This window comes from Triticum aestivum, chromosome 2D (genome assembly GCF_018294505.1).
Source record: "Triticum aestivum cultivar Chinese Spring chromosome 2D, IWGSC CS RefSeq v2.1, whole genome shotgun sequence".
NCBI lineage: Eukaryota > Viridiplantae > Streptophyta > Magnoliopsida > Poales > Poaceae > Triticum > Triticum aestivum.
Genome location: NC_057799.1, coordinates 300900527 through 300923972, shown reverse-complemented (window position 1 = coordinate 300923972; position 23446 = coordinate 300900527). Strand labels below are relative to the sequence as shown.

Genomic DNA, 23446 nt, shown 5'->3' with positions numbered 1-23446 from the left:
ATAAGACTGCAAAGTGACAACCGAATATTCGAGTGAGTGGATATCATCGCCATCAGCAGCAAAAACGCGACAGAAACATAAAGGGCGGGTATGAGCTTGCACACCAAGATTTCACTGTACCCAGCAATAGTTTCTGAAGACACCTTACACATACAGGCCTGGCGTGCATTCTACCTTGTCTGACCCCATGACATGTCATGCAGATAAGACGTCTTAATCGGGGTTGGAATATTTGTCAAAACACAGAGGCCAACAGCAGCACTCATCTCAGCATTCATCTCGTGTTACCTGACAAACAGTGGAGTTTTGGGGACAGGTCAGAGTCCAGGGTATCATGAAAATATGTTTTGCATTTTTCATCATGCCGGTGGCTCATGGATGGACCAACACAGGGGGCGAGTGGCTGTAGCGTCAATCTCGTGGCAGCTCTACAACATGTCACAGGAGTTAATTTACAGAGCTGTTACATCACTTCGCACTCTTGGCAAAAGAATATTGCTGCTCAAATGAAGCATTTTTACACTGTGGGCCCAATCCATGTACGGAAAAGAATACTGTGTATTGGTTGGAAAAAAAGAATAATGCATTAGCCAGGTCCTTTTGTTCTCCTGTTGGCAATTGAATCTGTACACGCTGTTGTATGGGTTAGTGGCTTGAGAGATTCAAGTGCCAAAATGTTGTCCAAATGATATAGGCAAAATCCAGACACGCCAGAGCTCCAGTGAACAATGCTTTTGTAAAGAAGCCATGTCGTCACTCTCGTCTGTAGAACAGAACATATGCAGCAGCTGTTTTTATATTGTCCTCACTTATAGGTGTTACACATTCATCATCAAATTTGTGCCATCCCTTGCCTTCTTGCTACACAAAGATCAAACAATATCAGTAAGACGCTTCATTAACAAGTTTTATTGTTTAGGAGTTGAAAATATCATATGCTAGCACAGGAACTCACGTAGATGCTTGCTGTGTAATGTCCACCTCCCATATTTCCATAGTGGCTGCTAATGGCATACAAGCGATAATGGTTGTATGGTTGTTCATTCTCGGTGGTAATATATGATGACAGGTCCAAATCACTAATGGGGAAATCTACAAATGTCTCGAGCTTATTTCTTGTGAACTGGGTATATGAAAATCTTTTCAGATGGATGACCAGAACTTCAGGTAGCCTCCAGAGATCTAATTTCTTCATCGCTTGCTGATGCTTTTTGCAGCAAGGGCAGTACCTGAAAAGCAAAACACACAACAGAGCAGGTCTCAGTTATGAACCCAACACGACACTTAAAATTCAGAATTGTCGACGTGAGATTTGCATTGGTGGTTTTATTTGCAAAGCTATCATCAGTTTAACACTTGAGAAATAAGTTTATAAATAATACTCCTATTTAAAAACAAATGAGAAGAGGAATGCCAAAATGCAGCATTATGTAAACAGTAGCAAAAAGCAATACACTTGTTCCTCAGGGACACTCACCACATGTCCTCTGGCCCCAATGGCTCCTCTTTTAGAAAGGCTTCTAGACAAACATGTAGTGCAACAGAATCTTCGGTTCCTTTTGGAATAACCTCCAGCTTGTGTATCTCGGGTAGATTGTTAAGCATTGAGACATCATATTGTTTTGAAGCACTATGTTGCCAATTGACACTTACATGTAGCCGGTTTGGTTTTGCCTCAAGTAAATCAAGATCATTCATTTCTATTTTTGTGCGCTGAACATCATCCCGTTCATTTGTTAAATAAAATCCAAACTGCTCCGTCTGTGCCTCCTTGTCAGAAACATCTGCTTCCCCACAATATGTCTCACTAGGTCCTTCCATCACTTCACAAGAATTATCATTGCACTGGTTTCTTTCAGGGCCATCCTCCAGTTGAGCACTATGAACATTACCGTCTGAACTGGAAGGTGTTGTATCCATTAAATTAACAGCACAGTCACCAGCTGCATCCATCGAGTAGACAGCACAGTCACTGTCGCCCCTTCCACAATCAGTAGATGAACTAATGATCTTGGAAAATCGGAACGGGTTCAACAATTTCAGATAGATTTCCTGAAGAGTCAATCCATTGACTGCCTCAGGAAGTGATGCCAACAGTGGAGCCTCGAATTCCTTCATTTGTGGAGTTACAAAATTATCAACACCAGAATGCCTGAATTCAATGGTGCCAAGAAAAAGTGTAAGAGTGATAAAGACCACGAAAACCACATTATTAGCTACATTATCACACATAAACTAAACAAAGATTCTAGCCAAAAAAAAGTCTAAACAAAAATTGAGGAAGAAATGTAACTGACAGTGCTTACTCAGCAAAGTGTTTGTGCGTAAAAACCACAAGTGAAGATTTTTCATATTGTTTTGGTAGCCGGTACGCTGCCAATTTATCTCCATCCCTCAGCAATGACACTGAATCAGAAGGCTCCTCCAAGTATCGGATGATGCAGTTATTATATACCTGTGTAGTCACTTTCAGTAAGTGGAAGACCTATAACACTTGTATTGCTCAACTAGACTAGAAGGTTTGTAGCATTGTACAGGTACCGAAGGAGAAAGAAAAGATACCTCGGTTATCAGCAGGGACTCATCGCCTCCAAGTGAGCAAGCAGCACTCAGTGCCTGAACAAGATCACTAAGAGTGCCAAATTTTGGCACACTGACATCATATGAGAATGGCTCTCTGCTACCATCAGTGCTGAAAACTGTCACAGTCATTGTCCTCTTTGCCATGGAAGGTACAGGCAAAGATAAGTACATAAATGGGTCAAAAGTGACAGATGTTTTATTACAGGTAGGGCAAGTTAATGTAGACTTATATTGTCCCTGCAAACAGAAAATCAGAAGAAAATTAACAACAGAAATTGAGTTCTTCTGTGCAAAATAGTTGAGCTTGCAATGTCCTAACAAATTATACACAAGAAATGGTTATTTAAATTTCTCAAAAGAAAAATAGAAAGATAATAGAGCAACTCATGTTATGTCCTTCTGTTAAATTCATAAGAATCGACTAGAGTGTCTTCAAGTCAAACCTTGTTGGTACTCCCTCCGTCCGGAAATACTTGTCATCAAGATGAATAAAATGAGATGTATCTAGATGTATTTTAGTTCTAGATACATCCCTTTTTGTCCATTTTGATGACAAGTATTTTCGGACGGAGGGAGTATTTCTTTTGCAAACGTATATGGGCACTTCAACCCAACATTCAAATAGGCACTAGGTGCCAGGCGAGTGTTCACTGGCCACCTAAGCACCAACCTAGGATCTGGCCCGGCAGCCATGTAAAAAATATTTGACCGCCAAAACCTTCTTAGTGCTCCTCTGCAGCAGGTTGAGTGAGGGGGAAGGGTGAATGGTGGAGGGTGAGGTGCTGAGGTAAAAGGGTGACGGAACTCTAGTGCTTCGTGGTGGTGGTAACGGCGAGAGCAGCTCGCGGACTCAGGGTATGGAAGGAAGTGCAGAATGTGTTCTGCCTCTACTTCATGTGGTATATCTGGCACAAGAAGGCCCACTAAAACTAAAATCACTCCCTGGTGTACCTAAGCGGCTGAATTATGCAATCTTTTTCAACCTTGCTTTCAACACTATCTACTATACGTTGTTTTGTTGTTTATGAAACGGTATAGATATCTTGAAGGGTTGGAGCAAAGACTTTCTTTTTAGAATTGTTTGAGAAAGTGAAACTTCAGAGAATAGGAGTTTAAACTTACATGGCAGGTATCAACTATTACAGAATCATTTCGGGCTAAATGGTTCCTCCAATATTCATCAGCTACTTCTTCGTCCGGACGGCCACTTGCATCCTTAGCTTCTTCATATGGTTTGCATTTTACCTGATTAAGATCTTCATGCAGGCCATCCAATAAGAAAGCTAGAAGCTCCTGTGAATCATGCTGATTAAAGCCACTGAACTGAGGAGCAAAGCAGGCAATCTTTGCTTTAAAGTTATGTGGTGCAACTGTATTTCGATCATTCGTCCATAAACTTCTCAACAATTCTCCAAATGCCAAGGCAAGTTCCCCCTAGGAAATGGAAGCGTCAGTAAATATTTAGCTAATTGGATAAAATAAACAAAAGCTCAAGACAAACTCTGCATACATTCAGTCCAAGTGGATTTGTCCGATTTATATCGCTGTCATAATCTCCGAGGAAATAATCAACAAGTTTTGTTGTATGAGCCAAACACTGGATTGAACTATTCATAAAGCAAGTATTTCCGAGATTTTCTAGTCCGATTAACCCCATAGAGCTAACTCTTCCAAAGTTCCCACAGGACATATCAACATTCATGCTAGTCCCGCCAATCTTGAATGTTAAGGAATCAGACATTGCATAGACTTGAACTTCTAGAAGATTCTGCACATGTAAAAAGATAAGAAAGTGATAAGAAGGTAGATCTAGTGGACACCTTATGACAGGCTTATGAAACAGAGGTTATTGAATAATAATTCAATGTTAAAATGTTGTCATGTAAAAACAATTGTATCAACAGAATTGTGTGTGTGTGGTTGGGGGGGGGGGGGGGGGGGGGGGGGATGCATGGCCAACCAATACTACCTCTTGCTCTGAATGGCAATAGTCTTGATGTGATCTATTCCATTCATTCATCAATATTAGGTTTGTCTGCCCTGAAAAATCCCAAACATGAACCTGGATACAGAAACATTAAGTAAACCGCACTAACGGAAGTGTATTTCCAAAACTTGGAAATGCAACAAGCAGCAACATACTGGTTGAGAATCAATGTTAAACATCTTGTTTGCCCGCTTATAGTTATCAACTGGATTATCCTGAAACAGAATGAATCATCGTCAAATTAGGAAATTCGATCAGTCGTATATTGCTTTTCAAATAGTATTACCTTTTTGCTGATTTTAACAGTCAAAATGCTTGTTTCACGCACAGAAATTCTAAGCACCAAAGGATAAGCACCAGCACTGTCTTCAGCAAACAAATGTTTATTATGCAATGCCAAACTGGAGTTCTGCCTGAAGAAGAAAAGTGAAAAGAGAGATGAAATTCGGGGCTAAGGACATGACAAGATGAAGTTAGTCAAGTAGCAAGTTGAACCCTAGGTAGATACGACCCAGACAAACAAGATGACACGATTATGTCAAACTAATAGGGCGAAGTATCAAGTGAAAATGGATTTTCAGTGAAAATCTGAAAATTCTTACATGGGCCATCAGATCTATAATGGACGCCACGGATCAAAGGTGGGATCCCTCAGCATCCACTTAAACACAATTAGCAGATAACCCCCTAACTTATCCATCATCAAGTAGTAAAAATCTTTCTTGAGTATCCCTGGGATCGGTTCACGTTCCAATCCACGCCGCAATGGAGAATTTTGTTCCGGCGGCTATTAGTCCTTGCCCTCCGCCGGTAGCAACCAGCCCTCCATCAGCAGCGTCGGGCCCTCCTCCGGTGGCGACTCGAGCCATGTCGTTCCCTCTACCGGTAGCAACGGACCCTTCATCGGTGGCGACTCAAGCCATGCCCTTCGCTCCGTCGGCCGTGACAGGGCCTCTGTCGGCTGCCGCTCACCTTCCTCCGGTTGCGTCTCAACCTTCAGATTACTAGACGCCAATCCTTATTCGTGCTAACCTATGTCCCCTGACATGCCACGGGCTCTTCCTAGCCATTTAGAGGTAAGCTGTCCGGTATATATGCAAGAGAAGACATAGATCAATCACTAGGCAGCGTTCACCAGCTCGTACTCTAAGGTTAATGGCGCATTACATAGAAAAATAGATTGCTGCTCACGCGTACAGCGATTTCTGCAGACAAAACATATCCCCATCAGCGTAGGTGCCCTAGCAAATTAGACTATGAGATGCTCATGCAATGGTACATGTACTGTACAGTGCATATTTGATGATCATCACCACCAAACAATCAGTGTGTACAACAAGATGCTTCAGGTTTTTCAATTTGTTCAACGAACATCTTCAAAAACTACAGGGAGTTGCACAGGTCCAGCACTAACAGATTAGCAAATATCAGCGCACAAGCTTCAATATTTCATGTACTCCAATTCTTTAGAGAACAGAGGCTGCGCTGAACGTTTCGTAGAGAAATTGGAAAGTGAGGTACAATTCTTCAGAGAACTACGTAGCATGGGGGCAGCCCGCGTCCGCCGTGTTGCCGCTCGAGGTCGACGGCTCGACGCATCCGGACACCACTGTAATGGACGCGGCTACTGCAGGTCACACCCACCGTCACCCGGCGCAGCAGCTTGGTGGCCCTGGTAGCACGGCGCCGCTCTACTTCATCCCCACGGCTGGTGCGACCAGCGTGCACGTCACCTTCGCGGTACACTCCCCTGTCACACGGTCTGCGTCGTCGGCGAAGCTGCCTGTTCGGACGCCGCGGATATCCTCGTCTTCCCCCCACCGCCCGGCGGCGTCCTCGCCCCCTCAGGAGCCCTACCCGCCGAGGAGAGGGATTTCTGACACGGCGCGCGACCGCGTCTCCGACGGTTGTGGCCGCTGCGGGAAGTCTCGGAGCCGCCGTGGCGTTCCCGGCGGCCCACGGACGTGGGTGAGTTAGGTCGGAGTTGGGTAAGGCAATCCCTAGGGGTTATCTGTTAATGGCGTTTAAGTGGATGCCGAGAGATCCCTCCTTTGATCCATGGCGTCCATTATAGATCTGACGGCCAACGAAGGAATTTTCAGGTTTTCACTGGATACTTCGCCAATTAGCATGGCCAACATGAGAGTTATCTTTGGCATCCAACTATAAATAACTTCATGAATAAGAAGTATGACACAAGCAATACAACAGTACAGAACACAAATGCAAGCATTGCACTTCAGTTATGGAAAGTGTGTAGGTATTAGCTACAGACATGTATATATGAGGAAATTCTACGCACTGAGCCACTAATCATGTATAAACTACAGAGTCATCAATGGAAGGCGAGTCCAGGTTTGAGAGCAAATAGAAATGGCACGTGCCAAAATCAATCTATGAGCAGGGGCTAGCTAACCTAACTTTGGGTGAGCAGGTGAAAAGTGAAATATTAGACACTTCCATATCAATTGGTTAAGTTCAACGTACAAAATGCTCTCCTGATGCAGAATGATCCCCAAAAAATGGACTCGCAATCCGGTTATGCTGTTAAGGAGATATTGTCCTATCTATAAAAAAAGGGCAGCCCAGTGCATGTAGCTCCCGCTTGCGCAGGGTACGGGGAAGGGTCCGACCACTTTGGGTCTATTGTACGCAGCCTTTCCCTACATTTCTGTAAGAGGCTGTTTCCAGGACTTGAACCCATGACCTCATGGTCACAAGGCAGCAGCTTTACCACTGCGCCAAGAATCCCCTTCATATTGCCCTATCTATCTATAATGAAAAATCCCAAACATGAACATGGATACAGAAACATGAAGAGTAATAGCTATGTTCCTAAAAAAACATAACACATCAAGGATCCTCATCAAAATTATTGATCATATTGAGGCCAACAAGGCACCTAATTGACAAAGATGGCTATCATTAATAAAGAGGTTTTAAAATGAATTGCTCCCAGTGATTGAATGAAAACTGCAGACCAGAAGGTTTTACGGTGAGCCCATGTGTATTCCGCACCACCTTTTTGTGAAAAAAAGAAAATGTAGTCAGACAAGATTTCCTATAGAGCAACGGGCTCCATTGGACAATACACAGATGATACTTCATACTTATGCTACTTACTAAAATTGAAATATGTAGGTCAAATAGGATGCAGAGCACGTCATTTATACATGGCTATCTAGTGTCTACACAAGGTTTATTGCATCCATGCTTGGGAGAAAAGGATTTTATAATAGCAACCCAGAACAAACTTATGCATGGAGGGGGCGCCGAACTCATCAGCATATCACAGTTAGCAACCTTAAGTTCTAGACTTAGAGCAAGGTCATGAATAGAAGAGTTAATACAAGCGTCACCGAGCACGTATCGCCGCGGCGAACCTCCGAGCTCTCCAGACACGATCTCAGAGGAGGAGGAGGGGATGGCGGTAGACCTGGCTGCCGGATTCGCCGGCGGCCGCTTCAAGGTGGTGGACGCGGCGGCCAGGGGCGACGGCATCCACTTCCAAACGATGAGCGCTAGCCATGAAGGTGGATGAGCAGCACCCCCGCTTTGCTGAGATGACGGAGGAGCGTCGCTGGTGCTATGCCGAGGCGCAACTTGACACCGAGCGTGCCGATGCCTTAACCGTGGAGGCACTCACGGCGAATCCGAAGATCATCGCCGACAACCACGCGATCTTCGCGTCATTGGACGGCACATGCATTTGGCCAGCCGCCAACGACGACGAGGCCGGTCCCTCCGGTGTGGGGGTGATGAACATCTCCTCCGATGAGGAGTAGAAGACTAGAAGTAGAATTTATCTATATGTCCTGATGAATCTAGCTAGTTTAATGGCGATGTAGTAGTATGTACTAGGTAAATTAACTACTCTAGTATGGTAGAATATAGTGTTGTTAATTATGGAACAAAGTGGATTAAACATGTGTTTGAAATGAACTTGTGTGATAAAATTGTGTTCAAATTTTTTTAGGGAAATAATTTATAGGGGATCTGCTAGCTGAGCAACAATGAATTCCCTAAAAAATAGGCAAAAGGGTTAGGGAGAGGAATTTGAAGTTTTAGGATAGGGGATCTGCTAGAGTTGCTCTTAGTCTGTTTAGCTCAGTTTGAGCATTCATGCTACCAGGAAGACAAGCACCTCAGGAGTAGCAACTGGCTGGATTAACGAGCAGCTCGGCTCCTTCGGCTCGTTATCATTAAGCTCGTTATTGTTAAGCTCGTTATCGATATGCTCGTTAATATTAACGAACTAAAACCTCTGTTTGGCTCGGTTCATTATGAGCTCGTTATGCTCGCGAACGTTCACAAGTGCTCGTTAAGGTAATAAACAACATAGAAGAATCCCATGTTCCCATTAAAAATTCACAAATCACAATGGCATATATATTACACAAAAGAGACTGATGATCCCATAAAAAATTCACAATGGCACAAATTAAACAAGTGCATTAAGGTAATAAACTAGACAGTACATAGAAGAATCCCATCAAAAATTCACAATGGCGCCTGGGTTTTTTTTTTTGAGGGGATCTCCTGCCGGCTGGTGTCTGGATCCTAGGTCTAGGAGAAGTGCGGGGCTGCGGGCCAAAGTGGGCTGGGCTAAGAATTACTGGCCTGAAGTAGTTTAGACTCAAACTATTGGAAAATATCGAGCTAAACGAGTTAGCTCACGAAACTCATTTGCTCGATCGTTAAGCTCATTAATCTTAACGAGCAAAAAACACTGTTCAGCTTGGTTCATTAACTAACGAGCATGAGCCGAAACAAGCCGAACAATCGAGCGCTCATTATGCTCACGAGCTTCGAGCTTTTCGGCCAGCCCTAGCAAGCATGGCATGTTAATAGCGAAGAGAGAGGCAATTTGGCTCACGGGCTCTACTATATTTTCAAAAATACGAAAATGGTAATCAATATTTTTCAAGGATGTGTGTGTGTGCGCGCGTGCGCTTATGCGTGTGGGTGGGTGCGCGCACGGGCGTGCGTGTGTGTGTGTGTGAAGGGGAGTGCGGTAAAGCTGTTGCCTTGTGACCATGAGGTCACGGGTTCGAGTCCTGGAAATTGTTGAAGTTTATATGTGGATTGCCTAGCCCTTTCCATTAGTTCGGACTTTTGGTTGTGTTGGCTAGTGCATGAAGCTTAACATGGTATCAGGGCCTATGGTCTTGAGTTCAAGGCCAAGCTTTCGCAATTTATCAAAAAATTGTTGTTGCCCCTCTTTGTGTCCACGTATAGGCCTCTTGAGCCATACCTTTTGAGTCTATTCACGTGTTGACTTCCCGCATCACACTTGAGAGGGGTGTTGAAGTGTATACGTGGATTGCCTAGCCCTTTCCATCAATTTGTACTTTTGGTTGCGTTGGCTAGTGCATGAAGCTTAACATGGTATCAGGGCCTAAGGTTAGTTCGGACTTTTGGTTGCATTGCCTAGTGCATGAAGCTTAACAGAAACCACCTCTTGCAGAAATGTAGGGAAAGGCTGTGTACAAAGGACCCAAAGTGGTCGAACCCGGGCCTTGCGCAAGCGGGAGGTACATGCACCGGGCTGCCCTTTTGTGTGTATGTATTCTATGTATCTATTAACTTTTATTGAATAATATGTTAATTTGTAGTATACACAGACAGACAAATCTATGCCTCTAAAACGGCAAAAGGTAACATATTTGTTTGATCCATGTATTTGTTTTTTTGTGTAAACCACAGATAAAACTATATATTTATGAAAATTTCTATATACATACTGCACAACTATATGTACATGTACAAAAAAGTAATGTTTTTGCTTTAAGAAAAAAATAAAGGGTTCCATTCAGCCACTTAACAACCTGGAAAACTGAACCTAAATACATTGGTTTATTAGGTGCTTCAGCTTTGTAGGGAAATAGTAGGTGGTTTATCTACTGTAAATTTATTGAAAAAATGAATATTTACGGAAAGGAAACAAAAAAAGAAAATTCCAATTTTTTTGTTGAGTAATTAGGCTTCAACCCTGACAATCCATATTGTTTATGTAACCGAATTAACCAATAAGAGGAAGTCCAATTAACTGAATGCCCTAAGTTAAAAGTGTAAGCACTTGATCGGAATTCAAAATAGTCAGCGCATGAGACTCACGTGTTACCATTATCACCGCATTACTACTAGAGCTGAATCTACCAACAAGCCAGCTCATGCGATTGCACCACCATTTTAGATTCTCCCTCTCGAGCATTATTGCATCCAAGTTGTTACACAAGACAAAAACGAGGAGTAAACGAGGATGCGGAGTGACGCCGACTGACCTGGCGAGCGCCCGCGAGAGCTCGTCCGCCGGGACGAGTGCGTAGCTGCGGCTCCCTCCTGAGGTTGCGCTGGCGCGGCACTCCCCGCGGTCGAGGCGCAGCACGAGATCCGGGTGCAGGAAGCTGTGGAGGAGCCTGAGGCCATAATATGAGGGTGAGGCCGCCGGCGTGGCTGCGTAGCGGACCCCGCCCTCCTCTGCCGCCTCCTCCCGCACCCCCGCCCACCACCTGTGCAGCAGCAGCAGCAGCAGCAGCACATTGTTACCCCTGCTTGCGGGGTTTCAGCGAGGAGGTTGAGCGTGAGAGAGCGAGCGTACCTGAAGGGGACGAGGCAGACGGCGGCGGGGCAGGAGGAGGAAGCAGAGGGGGCGTCGCAGGCGGCGGAGGTGGAGGCGGAGGCCGGGGCGGAGGCGGTGGCGGCGGTGGCCATGAGGAGATGGGATCTCTGATCTGGGATGCGTGCGCGAGTGAGCTGGTGGTGGTTTGCTCGCTCGGCAGCTGCTGCCCTTTGTTTTTGTTTTGCTGCAGCTGGAGATGGATTTGATTTGGAGTTACTCCGGTATACCAGTTTTTCCCTTTTTTTTTTCCTTTTGAGAAATACTCCTGTATACTAGTACTAGTAGTATAGTACTACTCCCTCCGTTCCCATATATAAGTCTTTTTAGAGATTCCAACGAGTGACTTACGAAGCAAAATGAGTGAATTTACCCTCTAAATTATATCTACGTACATCCGTATATTGTAGTCCGTTTGAAATGTCTAAAAAGACTTATATTTAGGAACGGAGGGAGTACTCGGTAGTAAATCTGGGACCGGGTTGGCTGTCTCTGTTGTGCTGGGCTGGCGCTTTGGAGAAGACGTGAGCAGGGGAAGGCGAAAGCGGATTAAAGCGGACGAAATTCTTGTTTTGAACTTTTTGACGAACTGAATCACGAATTGATCCTATTTTAAAAAGAATTTCGTTTCTGACCCTATTTTTATCACCCCAACATCCTTGGCGTCTGGTTCGCACGGAAGACGTCAGGGTCCTCGGTGTTTCACATTGGCTCACACTTGCCCACATGGCGCTAACATGAAAAAGTCCAAATGCCATAAATTTTGACGTTTGGATGAGACGCCATAGGTCTTGGGGTTTGGTCCTAGTCCACGTAAACAATAAAAGGTGCACGCACCATTTATGGAGTTACTTCCGTGAATACTATTTCTCTAATTTTCGTGAATAGGCAAATTGCGTATTATTGCATTGATAGATAGAATAGAGTTACAATGACTAGGCACGACCACACATAGAGGGTGGTTATGCTAGCAAGCATAGGAAAATACAAAACTCAAGGTGGATCAAAAGTGAATTTGGCCACCCTTTGGCACCAGCCGAAGCCCAGCCTAACTTCGTCAAGGATGTTTTGCATTAGGGTGTAGGTAGACGGTTGGATCCTGTCGAAGGTGCACGCGTAATTAATGAGTTTCGAAAAAAAGGTCTAGTAATTAATGACAACCAACGCTAGAGCATGCGCGGTTATCTCGTTCTAATTAGGTATCATGCACCCAATAAATAAGAAGGAGAAAATCAAGGGAATAACTGCCTCGAATTTTACGACTAGTACTGTCGAAATCGGGGCTCCGTGGACCCAAACAAGGTTCGAACCCTGGGGTGTGTACGAACGATCTAGCCTAGCTGCAGCCCCAAGCTCACTGCCTCATGGCTTGGCCTCGTCGGGTTCGAGCAAGCGGGAAGAAGAAGTGGACACAGCAGTTTACCCAGGTTCAAGCCACCTTGCGGTGTAAAATCCTACTCCTGCTTTGCGGTGGATTGCCTCGCGAGGAGGATGAGCATGAACTAGTACAAGGGTGAGCTGCCTCGGGAGAGCTTAATGGCCGAACGGTTGGATGGCCAAAGGATTCGATTCCCCTCCACGATGGAGTCTAACCTATCTTTATAGTGGCCTTGGTCCTCTTCCTACATGGCTTAGGCGGGAAGGGATTCCACAACGGCCAGTTTGAAAGGGGACAAGAGTACATCTTATCCTGACGAAAGGTGGTCTTCGCCTGCAAAGCTTCTGGTCGTGACGCGGTGATGGGCTCGGCGATGACATCCGTCCTGCCGAGCTCGTGGTCTTGGTCTTGTTGCACTGGAATAAAAACCTTTGGGGGATTCCTTGGGAACCCTCGTATGTCCATGCCTTCTTAGCACCAAAGAGAAAATTGTCCTCTCCTGCGCCCGCTGGCACCCGCCTGGCATTGGTCATCATGGCTCACGTCATTGCGCGCCTTGCAAGGTGAGGTGCTTGCATAGAGATCTCTGCTCCTCGGGAGGCAGCCTCGGGAAGCCGCTCCTCGGAAGGCCTTGGTGTCGTTCGCCTCGCGAGGCGGGGGCCCTCGCGAGGGTCTTGCTTACGAGTCCTTGGAACTGGGCCACACCGGGCCATCGATGGAACCACGTGATGACTCGTGTCCGCGTCAGTATTTTCCCCAAAGAGGAAGGGATGATGCAGCACAACTACGGTAGGTATTTCCCTCAGTGATGAGACCAAGGTTATCGAACCAGTAGGGGAACCACGTAACACTATGTAAACGGTACATGCACACAAAGAACAAATACTTGCAACCCAACGCTAAGAGGGGTTGTCAATCCCTCTCGGGTAAAAGATAGATAAATTTGTACTAGATTGGATAAATAGATCTCGCGGGAACACGAGATAAAATAAATAATAATAAATTGCAGCAAGGTATTTTTGGGTTTTTGGATTAATAGATCTAAAAATAAAAGAGGCAAATAATAGATCGGAAAGAAATATGATAAGGAAGAGACCCGTGGCCGTAGATTTCACTAGTGGCTTCTCTCGAGAAAAATAGTATACGGCGGGTAAACAAATTATTGTTGGGCAATTGGTAGAACTTCAAATAATTATGACGATATCCAGGCAATGATCATTATATAGGCATCACGTCCAAGATTAGTAGACCAACTCCTGCCTGCATCTACTACTATTACTCCACACATCGACCGCTATCCAGCATGCATTAAGTTCATGGAAAAACGGAGTAATGCAATAAGAACGATGACATGATGTAGACAAGATCTATTCATGTAGGAATAGACCCCATCTTGTTATCTTTAATTGCAACGATCAATACGTGTCTTGCTGCCCCTTCTGTCACTGGAAAAGAACACCGCACGACCGAACACATCACAAAGCACCTCTTCCCATGGCAAGAAAAATCGATCTAATTGGCCTAACTAAACCAAAGATTCAAAGAAGAAATACGAGGCTATAAGTAATCATGCATATAAGAGATCATAACTCAAATAACTTTCATGGATAAAATAGATCTGATCATAAACTCAAAGTTCATCGGATCCCAACAAACACACCGCAAAAAGAGTTACATCAAATAGATCTCCAAGAGACCATTGTATTGAGAATAAAAAGAGAGAGAGGAAGCCATCTAGCTACTGCCTACGGACACATAGGTCTATAATGAACTACTCACGCATCATCGTAGAGGCACCAATGAGGATGATGAACCCCTCTGTGATGGTGTCTAGATTGGATCTGGTGGTTCTGAAACTTGCGGCGGCTGGAATTGTGTTTCGTCAACTCCCCTAGGGTTTTTGGATTTTCGGGGTATTTACAAAGAAAAGAGGCGGTGCCGGAGGCCACCGAGGTGGGCACAACCCACCAGGGCGCGCCTGGGCCCGCAGGCGCGCCCAGGTGGGTTGTGCCCCCCTCGGGGCACCCCTTTGGTACCTCTTTGGCCCAACTTGTCCCTTCTAGTCCTGAAAAAATCTTCAAAAAGTTTCGCTGCGTTTGGACTCCCTTTGGTATTGATTTCCTGCGAAGTAAAAAATAAGCAAAAAACAGCAACTGGCACTAGGCACTATGTCAATAGGTTAGTCCCAAAAAATGATATAAAGTTGCTATAAAATTATTGTAAAACATCCAAGAATGATAATATAACAGCATGGAACAAGCAAAAAATATAGATACGTTGGAGACGTATCAGTATCCCCAAGCTTAATTCCTACTCGTTCTCGAGTAGGTAAATGATAAAAACAAAAATTTTGATATGGAATGCCGTCTAACATGTTCATCACAAATTCTTTTCTTTTGTAGCATGGACATTTGGACTTTTGTATGATTCAAAGCAATAGTCTAGTTTTGACATGAAGATTTCAATACTCAAGAATATCAACAAGCAACCATGTCTTTCAAAATATCAACACTAAAGCGAGTTATCCCTAGCCCATCATGCTCAATCATTGATCCATTCACGAAACACACTCGGATATTAGCTACACCCAATACTCAAGTATGATCATAGTGCCCCTTAATTAGTGCTTTATAAGAGAAGATGGAGACTCAAAATAAAAATTGCATAAAGTAAATAGAAAGGCCCTTCGCAGAGGGAAGTAGGGATTTGTAGAGGTGCGAGAGCTCAAAGCGAAAAAGATAGAGATAAAACATTTTGGGTGGCATGCTTTTCCTGTCAACAAAAACGATCAAGTAGTTCCCAATACTTTCCATGCTAGATATATCATAGGCGGTTCCCAAACAGAAATTGAAGTTTATTCCTTTTTCCACCATACTTTCACATTCCACGGCTAACCATATCCACGGGTGTCGTCCATACCAACACTTTCCAAGGAATTTATTATTTGACAACATAAAGTAAATTCATTTTTTATTTCGGGAGTGGGCATCCCTAATACCTTTGCCGTACTCTCGTGCAATGACAAGTGAATAAACACTCATCTTGAGAATAACACATCTAGCATAGAAAAATATCAGTCAACCCCTACCTTTTCATGAGCGGTACGAGCACACAAAAAAGAAATTATTTTGAAAATTAGAGATGGCACATACAAATTTTCTTAGAACGGCAAGAGAATACCGCATACAGGTAGGTATGGTGGACTCGTGTGGCAAAACTGGGTTTAAGGATTTTGGATGCACAAGTAGTAATCCCACTTAGTACAAGGGAAGGCTAGCAAATAGATTGAGAAGCATCCAACCAAGAAATGATAAATCACATAAACGAGCATTAAGCATAACTAACACCGAATAATGCACCACAAGTAGGATGTAATTTCATTGCATAACTATTGACTTTTGTGCTTACATAGGAAATCACAAACCTTAACACCAATATTCTTACTAAAGCATAATTACTCATCAACATGACTCACATATTATATCATCATATTGCAAAACTATTACAAGGAATCAAGTTTATTTTGTCCAATGATCTTCATGGTAGTTTTATTATGTCCCTCTTGAATATCTATCACTTTGGGTCTAATTTCATATGTTGCTTTTGATAGCTCAAACAAATCTAAGTGAAGAACATCAGCATAAAAAATTTCTTCTCTCAAAATAATATAAGTGAAGCAAGAGAGAATTTCTTCAAAATTTTACTAACTCTCAAATAAATCTAAGTGAGGCATGAGAGCATTTCCTCAAAAATACTAAAGCACATCGTGCTCAAAAAGATATAAGTGAAGCACTAGAGCAATTCCATAGCTCAAAAAATTTAAGTGAAGCATAAAGAGCAATTCTAACAAATCCTAGCATAATTTTGGCTCTCTCAAATAGGTATGTCTAGCAAGGATAGATGACATAAACTAAAAAGCAAAACAAGCAAAGACTCATATAATACAAGACGCTCCAAGCAAAAGTCATGATATGTGGCGAATAAAAATATAGCTCCAAGTAAAATACCGGTGGTCGTTAGAAGAAAGAGGAGATGCCACTCGGGGGCATCCCTAAGCTTAGTTGCTTGCTTCTCTTTCGATAATAACTTGGGGTGCCATGGGGCATCCCCAAGCTTAGGCTTTTCTTACTCCTTATTCCTTCATCCACCGTGATCTCACCCAAAACTTGAAAACTTCAATCACACAAAACTCAACAAAACATTTGTGAGATCCGTTAGTATAACAAAGCAAATCACTACTCTAAGTACTATTGCAAACCCATTCATATTTTATTTTTGCATTGTATCTATTGTATTCCAACTTTTCTATGGCTTATACCCCCCGAAAAAGTCCATAGATTCATTAAAGTAAGCACACAACGCAAAGAAAACATATTTGTCAAAAACAAAACAGTCTGCAGCAATCTTAAAACTTTGTATACTTCTGTAACTCCAAACATTCTGAAAAATTAGGACAACGTAGGCAATTTGTATATCAATCTTGTGTAAAAAAATCAGAATTTTTTGTCGCTTCTGTGATTTTTTTTAATTTATTTTACTGGACGCAAAAGTTTCTGTTTTCCAACAAGATCAAATCAACTATCACCCAACATGATCCCAAAGGCTTTGCTTGGCCCAAACACTAACTAAAACATAAAAACACAATCATAATAGAGGCATAATTGTGCAAACACTCAAGAACAGAAAGAAAAGGCAAAAATAAAATTTATTCATTGGGTTGCCTTGAAGGAAATATGCCCTAGAGGCAATAATAAAGTATTATTTATTTCCTTATATCATGATAAATGTTTATTATTCATGCTAGAATTGTATTAACCGGAAACATAATACATGTGTGAATATATAGACAAACAGAGTGTCACTAGTATGCCTCTACTTGACTAGCTCGTTAATCAAAGATGGTTATGTTTCCTAGCCATAGACATAAGTTGTCATTTGATTAACGAGATCACCTCATTAGGAGAATGACGTGATTGACTTGACCCATTCCGTTAGCTTAGCACTCGATCGTTTAGTATGTTGCTATTGCTTTCTTCATGACTTATACATGTTCCTATGACTATGAGATTATGCAACTCCCGTTTACCGGAGGAACACTTTGTGTGCTACCAAACGTCACAACGTAAATGGGTGATTATAAAGGTGCTCTACAGGTGTCTCCAAAGGTACTTGTTGGGTTGGCGTATTTCGAGATTAGGATTTGTCACTCCAATTGTCGGAGAGGTATCTCTGGGCCCACTCGGTAATGCACATCACTATAAGCCTTGCAAGCATTGTGACTAATGAGTTAGTTGCGGGATGATGTGTTACGGAACAAGTAAAGAGACTTGCCGGTAACAAGATTGAACTAGGTATCGAGATACCGACGATCAAATCTCGGGCAAGTAACATACCGATGACAAAGGGAACAACGTATGTTGTTATGCGGTCTGACCGATAAAGATCTTCGTAGAATATGTGGGAGCCAATATGGGTATCCAGGTCCCGCTATTGGTTATTGACCGGAGACGTGTCTTGGTCATGTCTACATAGTTCTCGAACCCGTTGGGTCCGCACGCTTAACGTTACGATGACAGTTTTATTGAGTTTTGATGTACCGAAGGAGTTTGGAGTCCCAGATGAGATCGGGGATATGACGAGAGGTCTCGAAATGGTCGAGACGTAAAAATCGATATATTGGACGACTATATTCGGACTTCGGAAAGGTTCCGAGTGATTCGGGTATTTTTCGGAGTACCGGAGAGTTACGGGAATTCGTATTGGGCCTTAATGGGCCATACGGGAAAGGAGAGAAAGGCCTCAAAAGGTGGCCGCACCCCTCCCCATGGTCTGGTCCGAATTGGACTAGGGAAGGGGGGCGCACCCTTCCTTCTTTCTCCTTCCCCCTTCCCTTCTCCTACTCCCACAAGGAAAGGAGGAGTCCTACTCCCGGTGGGAGTAGGACTCCCCCTATGGCGCGCCTCTCCCCTTGGCCGGCTGCCTCCCCCTTGCTCCTTTATATACGGGGGCAGGGGGCACCCCAGGGACACAACAATTGATCCTTGAGATCTCTTAGCCGTGTGCGGTGCCCCCTCCACCATATTACACCTCGATAATACCGTTGCAGAGCTTAGGCGAAGCCCTGCGTCGGTGGAACATCATCATCGTCACCACGCCGTCGTGCTGACGAAACTCTCCCTCAACACTCGGCTGGATCGGAGTTCGAGGGACGTCATCGAGCTGAACGTGTGTAGAACTCGGAGGTGCCGTACGTTCGGTACTTGATCGGTCGGATCGTGAAGACGTATGACTACATCAACCGCGTTGTGATAACGCTTCCGCTGTCGGTCTACGAGGGTACGTGGACAACACTCTCCCCTCTCGTTGCTATGCATCACCATGATCTTGCGTGTGCGTAGGAATTTTTTTGAAATTACTACGTTCCCCAACAGTGGCATCCGAGCCTGGTTTTATGCGTTGATGCTATGCACGAGTAGAACACAAGTGAGTTGTGGGCGATATAAGTCATACTGCTTACCAGCATGTCATACTTTGGGCGATATAAGTCATACTGCTTACCAACGTCGTAATCGCACTTTACTAGATATGGTACGATCTATGATGTCTCTTACTGATTTACCGCTATCGTTTTGGGGTTATGCTTTAGAGACGGCTGCATTCACGTTAAATAGGGCACCATCAAAATCCGTTGAGACGACGCCTTATGAACTGTGGTTTGGCAAGAAACCAAAGTTGTCGTTTCTTAAAGTTTGGGGCTGCGATGCTTATGTGAAGAAACTTCAACCTGATAAGCTCGAACCCAAATCGGAAAAATGTGTCTTCATAGGATACCCAAAGGAGACTGTTGGGTATACCTTCTATCACAGATCCGAAGGCAAAACTTTTGTTGCTAAATTCAGAAATTTTCTAGAGAAGGAGTTTCTCTCGAAAGAAGTGAGTGGGAGGAAAGTAGAACTTGATGAGGTAACTATACCTACTCCCTTATTGGAAAGTAGTTCATCACAGAAACCAGTTTCTGAGACACCTACACCAATTAGTGAGGAAGTTAATGATGATGATCATGAAACTTCAGATCAAGTTATTACTGAACCTCGTAGATCAACCAGAGCAAGATCCGCACGAGAGTGGTACGATAATCCTGTTCTGGAAGTTATGTTACTAGACCATGACGAACCTACGAACTATGAAGAAGTGATGGTGAGCCCAGATTCCGCAAAATGGCTTGAGGCCATGAAATCTGAGATGGGATCCATGTATGAGAACAAAGTATGGACTTTGGTTGACTTGCCCAATGATCGGCAAGCCATTGAAAATAAATGGATCTTCAAGAAGAAGACTGACGCTGATGGTAATGTTACTGTCTATAAAGCTCGACTTGTTGCGAAAGGTTTTCGACAAGTTCAAGGGATTGACTACGATGAGACCTTCTCACCCGTAGCGATGCTTAAGTCTGTCCGAATCATGTTAGCAATTGCTGCATTTTATGATTATGAAATTTGGCAAATGGATGTCAAAACTGCATTCCTGAATGGATTTCTGGAAGAAGAGTTGTATATGATGCAACCAGAAGGTTTTGTCGATCCAAAGGGAGCTAACAAAGTGTGCAAGCTCCAGCGATCCATTTATGGACTGGTGCAAGCCTCTCGGAGTTGGAATAAATGCTTTGATAGTGTGATCAAAGCATTTGGTTTTATACAGACTTCTGGAGAAGCCTGTATTTACAAGAAAGTGAGTGGGAGCTCTGTAGCATTTCTGATATTATATGTGGATGACATATTACTGATTGGAAATGATATAGAATTTCTGGATAGCATAAAGGGATACTTGAATAAGAGTTTTTAAATGAAAGACCTCGGTGAAGCTGCGTATATATTGGGCATCAAGATCTATAGAGATAGATCAAGACGCTTAATTGGACTTTCACAAAGCACATACCTTGACAAAATTTTGAAGAAGTTCAAAATGGATCAAGCAAAGAAAGGATTCTTGCCTGTGTTGCAAGGTGTGAAGTTGAGTAAGACTCAATGCCCGACCACTGCAGAAGATAGAGAGAAGATGAAAGATGTCCCCTATGCTTCAGCCATAGGCTCTATCATGTATGCAATGCTGTGTACCAGACCTGATGTATGCCTTGCTATAAGTCTAGCAGGAAGGTACCAAAGTAATCTAGGAGTGGATCACTGGACAGCGGTCAAGAACATCCTGAAATACCCGAAAAGGACTAAGGATATGTTTCTCATATATGGAGGTGACAAAGAGCTCATCGTAAATGGTTACGTTGATGCAGGCTTTGACACTGATCCGGACGATTCTAAATCGCAAACCGGATACGTATTTACATTGAACGGTGGAGCTGTCAGTTGGTGCAGTTCTAAACAAAGCGTCGTGGCGGGATCTACATGTGAAGCGGAGTACATAGCTGCTTAGGAAGCAGCAAATGAAGGAGTCTGGATGAAGGAGTTCATATCCGATCTAGGTGTCATACCTAGTACATCGGGTCCTATGAAAATGTTTTGTGACAATACTGGTGCAATTGCCTTAGCAAAGGAATCCAGATTTCACAAGAGAACCAAGCACATCAAAAGACGCTTCAATTCCATCCGGGATTTAGTCCAGGTGGGAGACATAGAAATTTGCAAGATACATACGGATCTGAATGTTGCAGACCCGTTGACTAAGCCTCTTCCACGAGCAAAACATGATCAGCACCAAGGCTCCATGGGTGTAAGAATCATTACTGTGTAATCTAGATTATTGACTCTAGTGCAAGTGGGAGACTGAAGGAAATATGCCCTAGAGGCAATAATAAAGTATTATTTATTTCCTTATATCATGATAAATGTTTATTATTCATGCTAGAATTGTATTAACCGGAAACATAATACATGTGTGAATATATAGACAAACAGAGTGTCACTAGTATGCCTCTACTTGACTAGCTCGTTAATCAAAGATGGTTATGTTTCCTAGCCATAGACATAAGTTGTCATTTGATTAACGAGATCACCTCATTAGGAGAATGACGTGATTGACTTGACCCATTCCGTTAGCTTAGCACTCGATCGTTTAGTATGTTGCTATTGCTTTCTTCATGACTTATACATGTTCCTATGACTATGAGATTATGCAACTCCCGTTTACCGGAGGAACACTTTGTGTGCTACCAAACGTCACAACGTAAATGGGTGATTATAAAGGTGCTCTACAGGTGTCTCCAAAGGTACTTGTTGGGTTGGCGTATTTCGAGATTAGGATTTGTCACTCCAATTGTCGGAGAGGTATCTCTGGGCCCACTCGGTAATGCACATCACTATAAGCCTTGCAAGCATTGTGACTAATGAGTTAGTTGCGGGATGATGTGTTACGGAACGAGTAAAGAGACTTGCCGGTAACGAGATTGAACTAGGTATCGAGATACCGACGATCAAATCTCGGGCAAGTAACATACCGGTGACAAAGGGAACAACGTATGTTGTTATGCGGTCTGACCGATAAAGATCTTCGTAGAATATGTGGGAGCCAATATGGGCATCCAGGTCCCGCTATTGGTTATTGACCGGAGACGTGTCTCGGTCATGTCTACATAGTTCTCGAACCCGTAGGGTCCGCACGCTTAACGTTACGATGACAGTTTTATTGAGTTTTGATGTACCGAAGGAGTTCGGAGTCCCAGATGAGATCGGGGATATGACGAGGGGTCTCGAAATGGTCGAGACGTAAAAATCGATATATTTGACGACTATATTCGGACTTCGGAAAGGTTCCGAGTGATTCGGGTATTTTTCGGAGTACCGGAGAGTTACGGGAATTCGTATTGGGCCTTAATGGGCCATACGGGAAAGGAGAGAAAGGCCTCAAATGGTGGCCGCACCCCTCCCCATGGTCTGGTCCGAATTGGACTAGGGAAGGGGGGCGCACCCTTCCTTCTTTCTCCTTCCCCCTTCCCTTCTCCTACTCCCACAAGGAAAGGAGGAGTCCTACTCCCGGTGGGAGTAGGACTCCCCCTATGGCGCGCCTCTCCCCTTGGCCGGCTGCCTCCCCCTTGCTCCTTTATATACGGGGGCAGGGGGGCACCCCAGGGACACAACAATTGATCCTTGAGATCTCTTAGCCGTGTGCGGTGCCCCCCTCCACCATATTACACCTCGATAATACCGTTGCGGAGCTTAGGCGAAGCCCTGCGTCGGTGGAACATCATCATCGTCACCACGCCGTCGTGCTGACGAAACTCTCCCTCAACACTCGGCTGGATCGGAGTTCGAGGGACGTCATCGAGCTGAACGTGTGTAGAACTCGGAGGTGCCGTACGTTCGGTACTTGATCGGTCGGATCGTGAAGACGTACGACTACATCAACCGCGTTGTGATAACGCTTCCGCTGTCGGTCTACGAGGGTACGTGGACAACACTCTCCCCTCTCGTTGCTATGCATCACCATGATCTTGCGTGTGCGTAGGAATTTTTTTGAAATTACTACGTTCCCCAACATGCCTCCCAACAAGCGCTATCATTTTACGCCCCTAGCTAGGCAGAAAGGATAGATTCAAGTGTTGTCATCTTTAGTTTCACTTTCCTTAGAAGTGATTTTGTCAGGAGGTTTTGCAAAAACAACATAGAACACATTATCCATACAAACTTTAGCACTATCAAGTTGCTTATCATCATATCCCCTTTGATTTCCGGCAACAATCCAAGAATAGTGTTGATTAACATCATTGTAAACTTGTTGGATTATATCTAAAACAGGGATTTCCTTTTTAAGATTATCATCAAAGATTTGATTGTCCCCAAGCAAATGTCTCAACACATAATCACTATTATAGAGAATCTCATCTATAACCGATTTTTCATGATTCATACCATAAAAATCGAAAATTTCC

General features: G+C 43.7%; 1 protein-coding gene across 1 annotated transcript; it reads right to left on the bottom strand.

The window, feature by feature from the left end:
* Positions 1-332: 332 nt before the first annotated feature.
* On the bottom strand, positions 333-11371 carry LOC123052831 (ubiquitin carboxyl-terminal hydrolase 8). Its single transcript, XM_044476177.1, has 12 exons — positions 11172-11371; positions 10855-11082; positions 4857-4983; positions 4726-4785; positions 4553-4645; positions 4094-4351; positions 3706-4017; positions 2563-2820; positions 2307-2455; positions 1478-2152; positions 956-1229; positions 333-861 (listed from the first exon to the last, which is right to left on the bottom strand). The coding sequence occupies exons 1-12, from the start codon at positions 11282-11284 to the stop codon at positions 754-756; spliced, it is 2655 nt and encodes an 884-aa protein (XP_044332112.1). The 5' UTR covers positions 11285-11371; the 3' UTR covers positions 333-753.
* Between the last annotated feature and the right edge of the window lie 12075 nt (positions 11372-23446).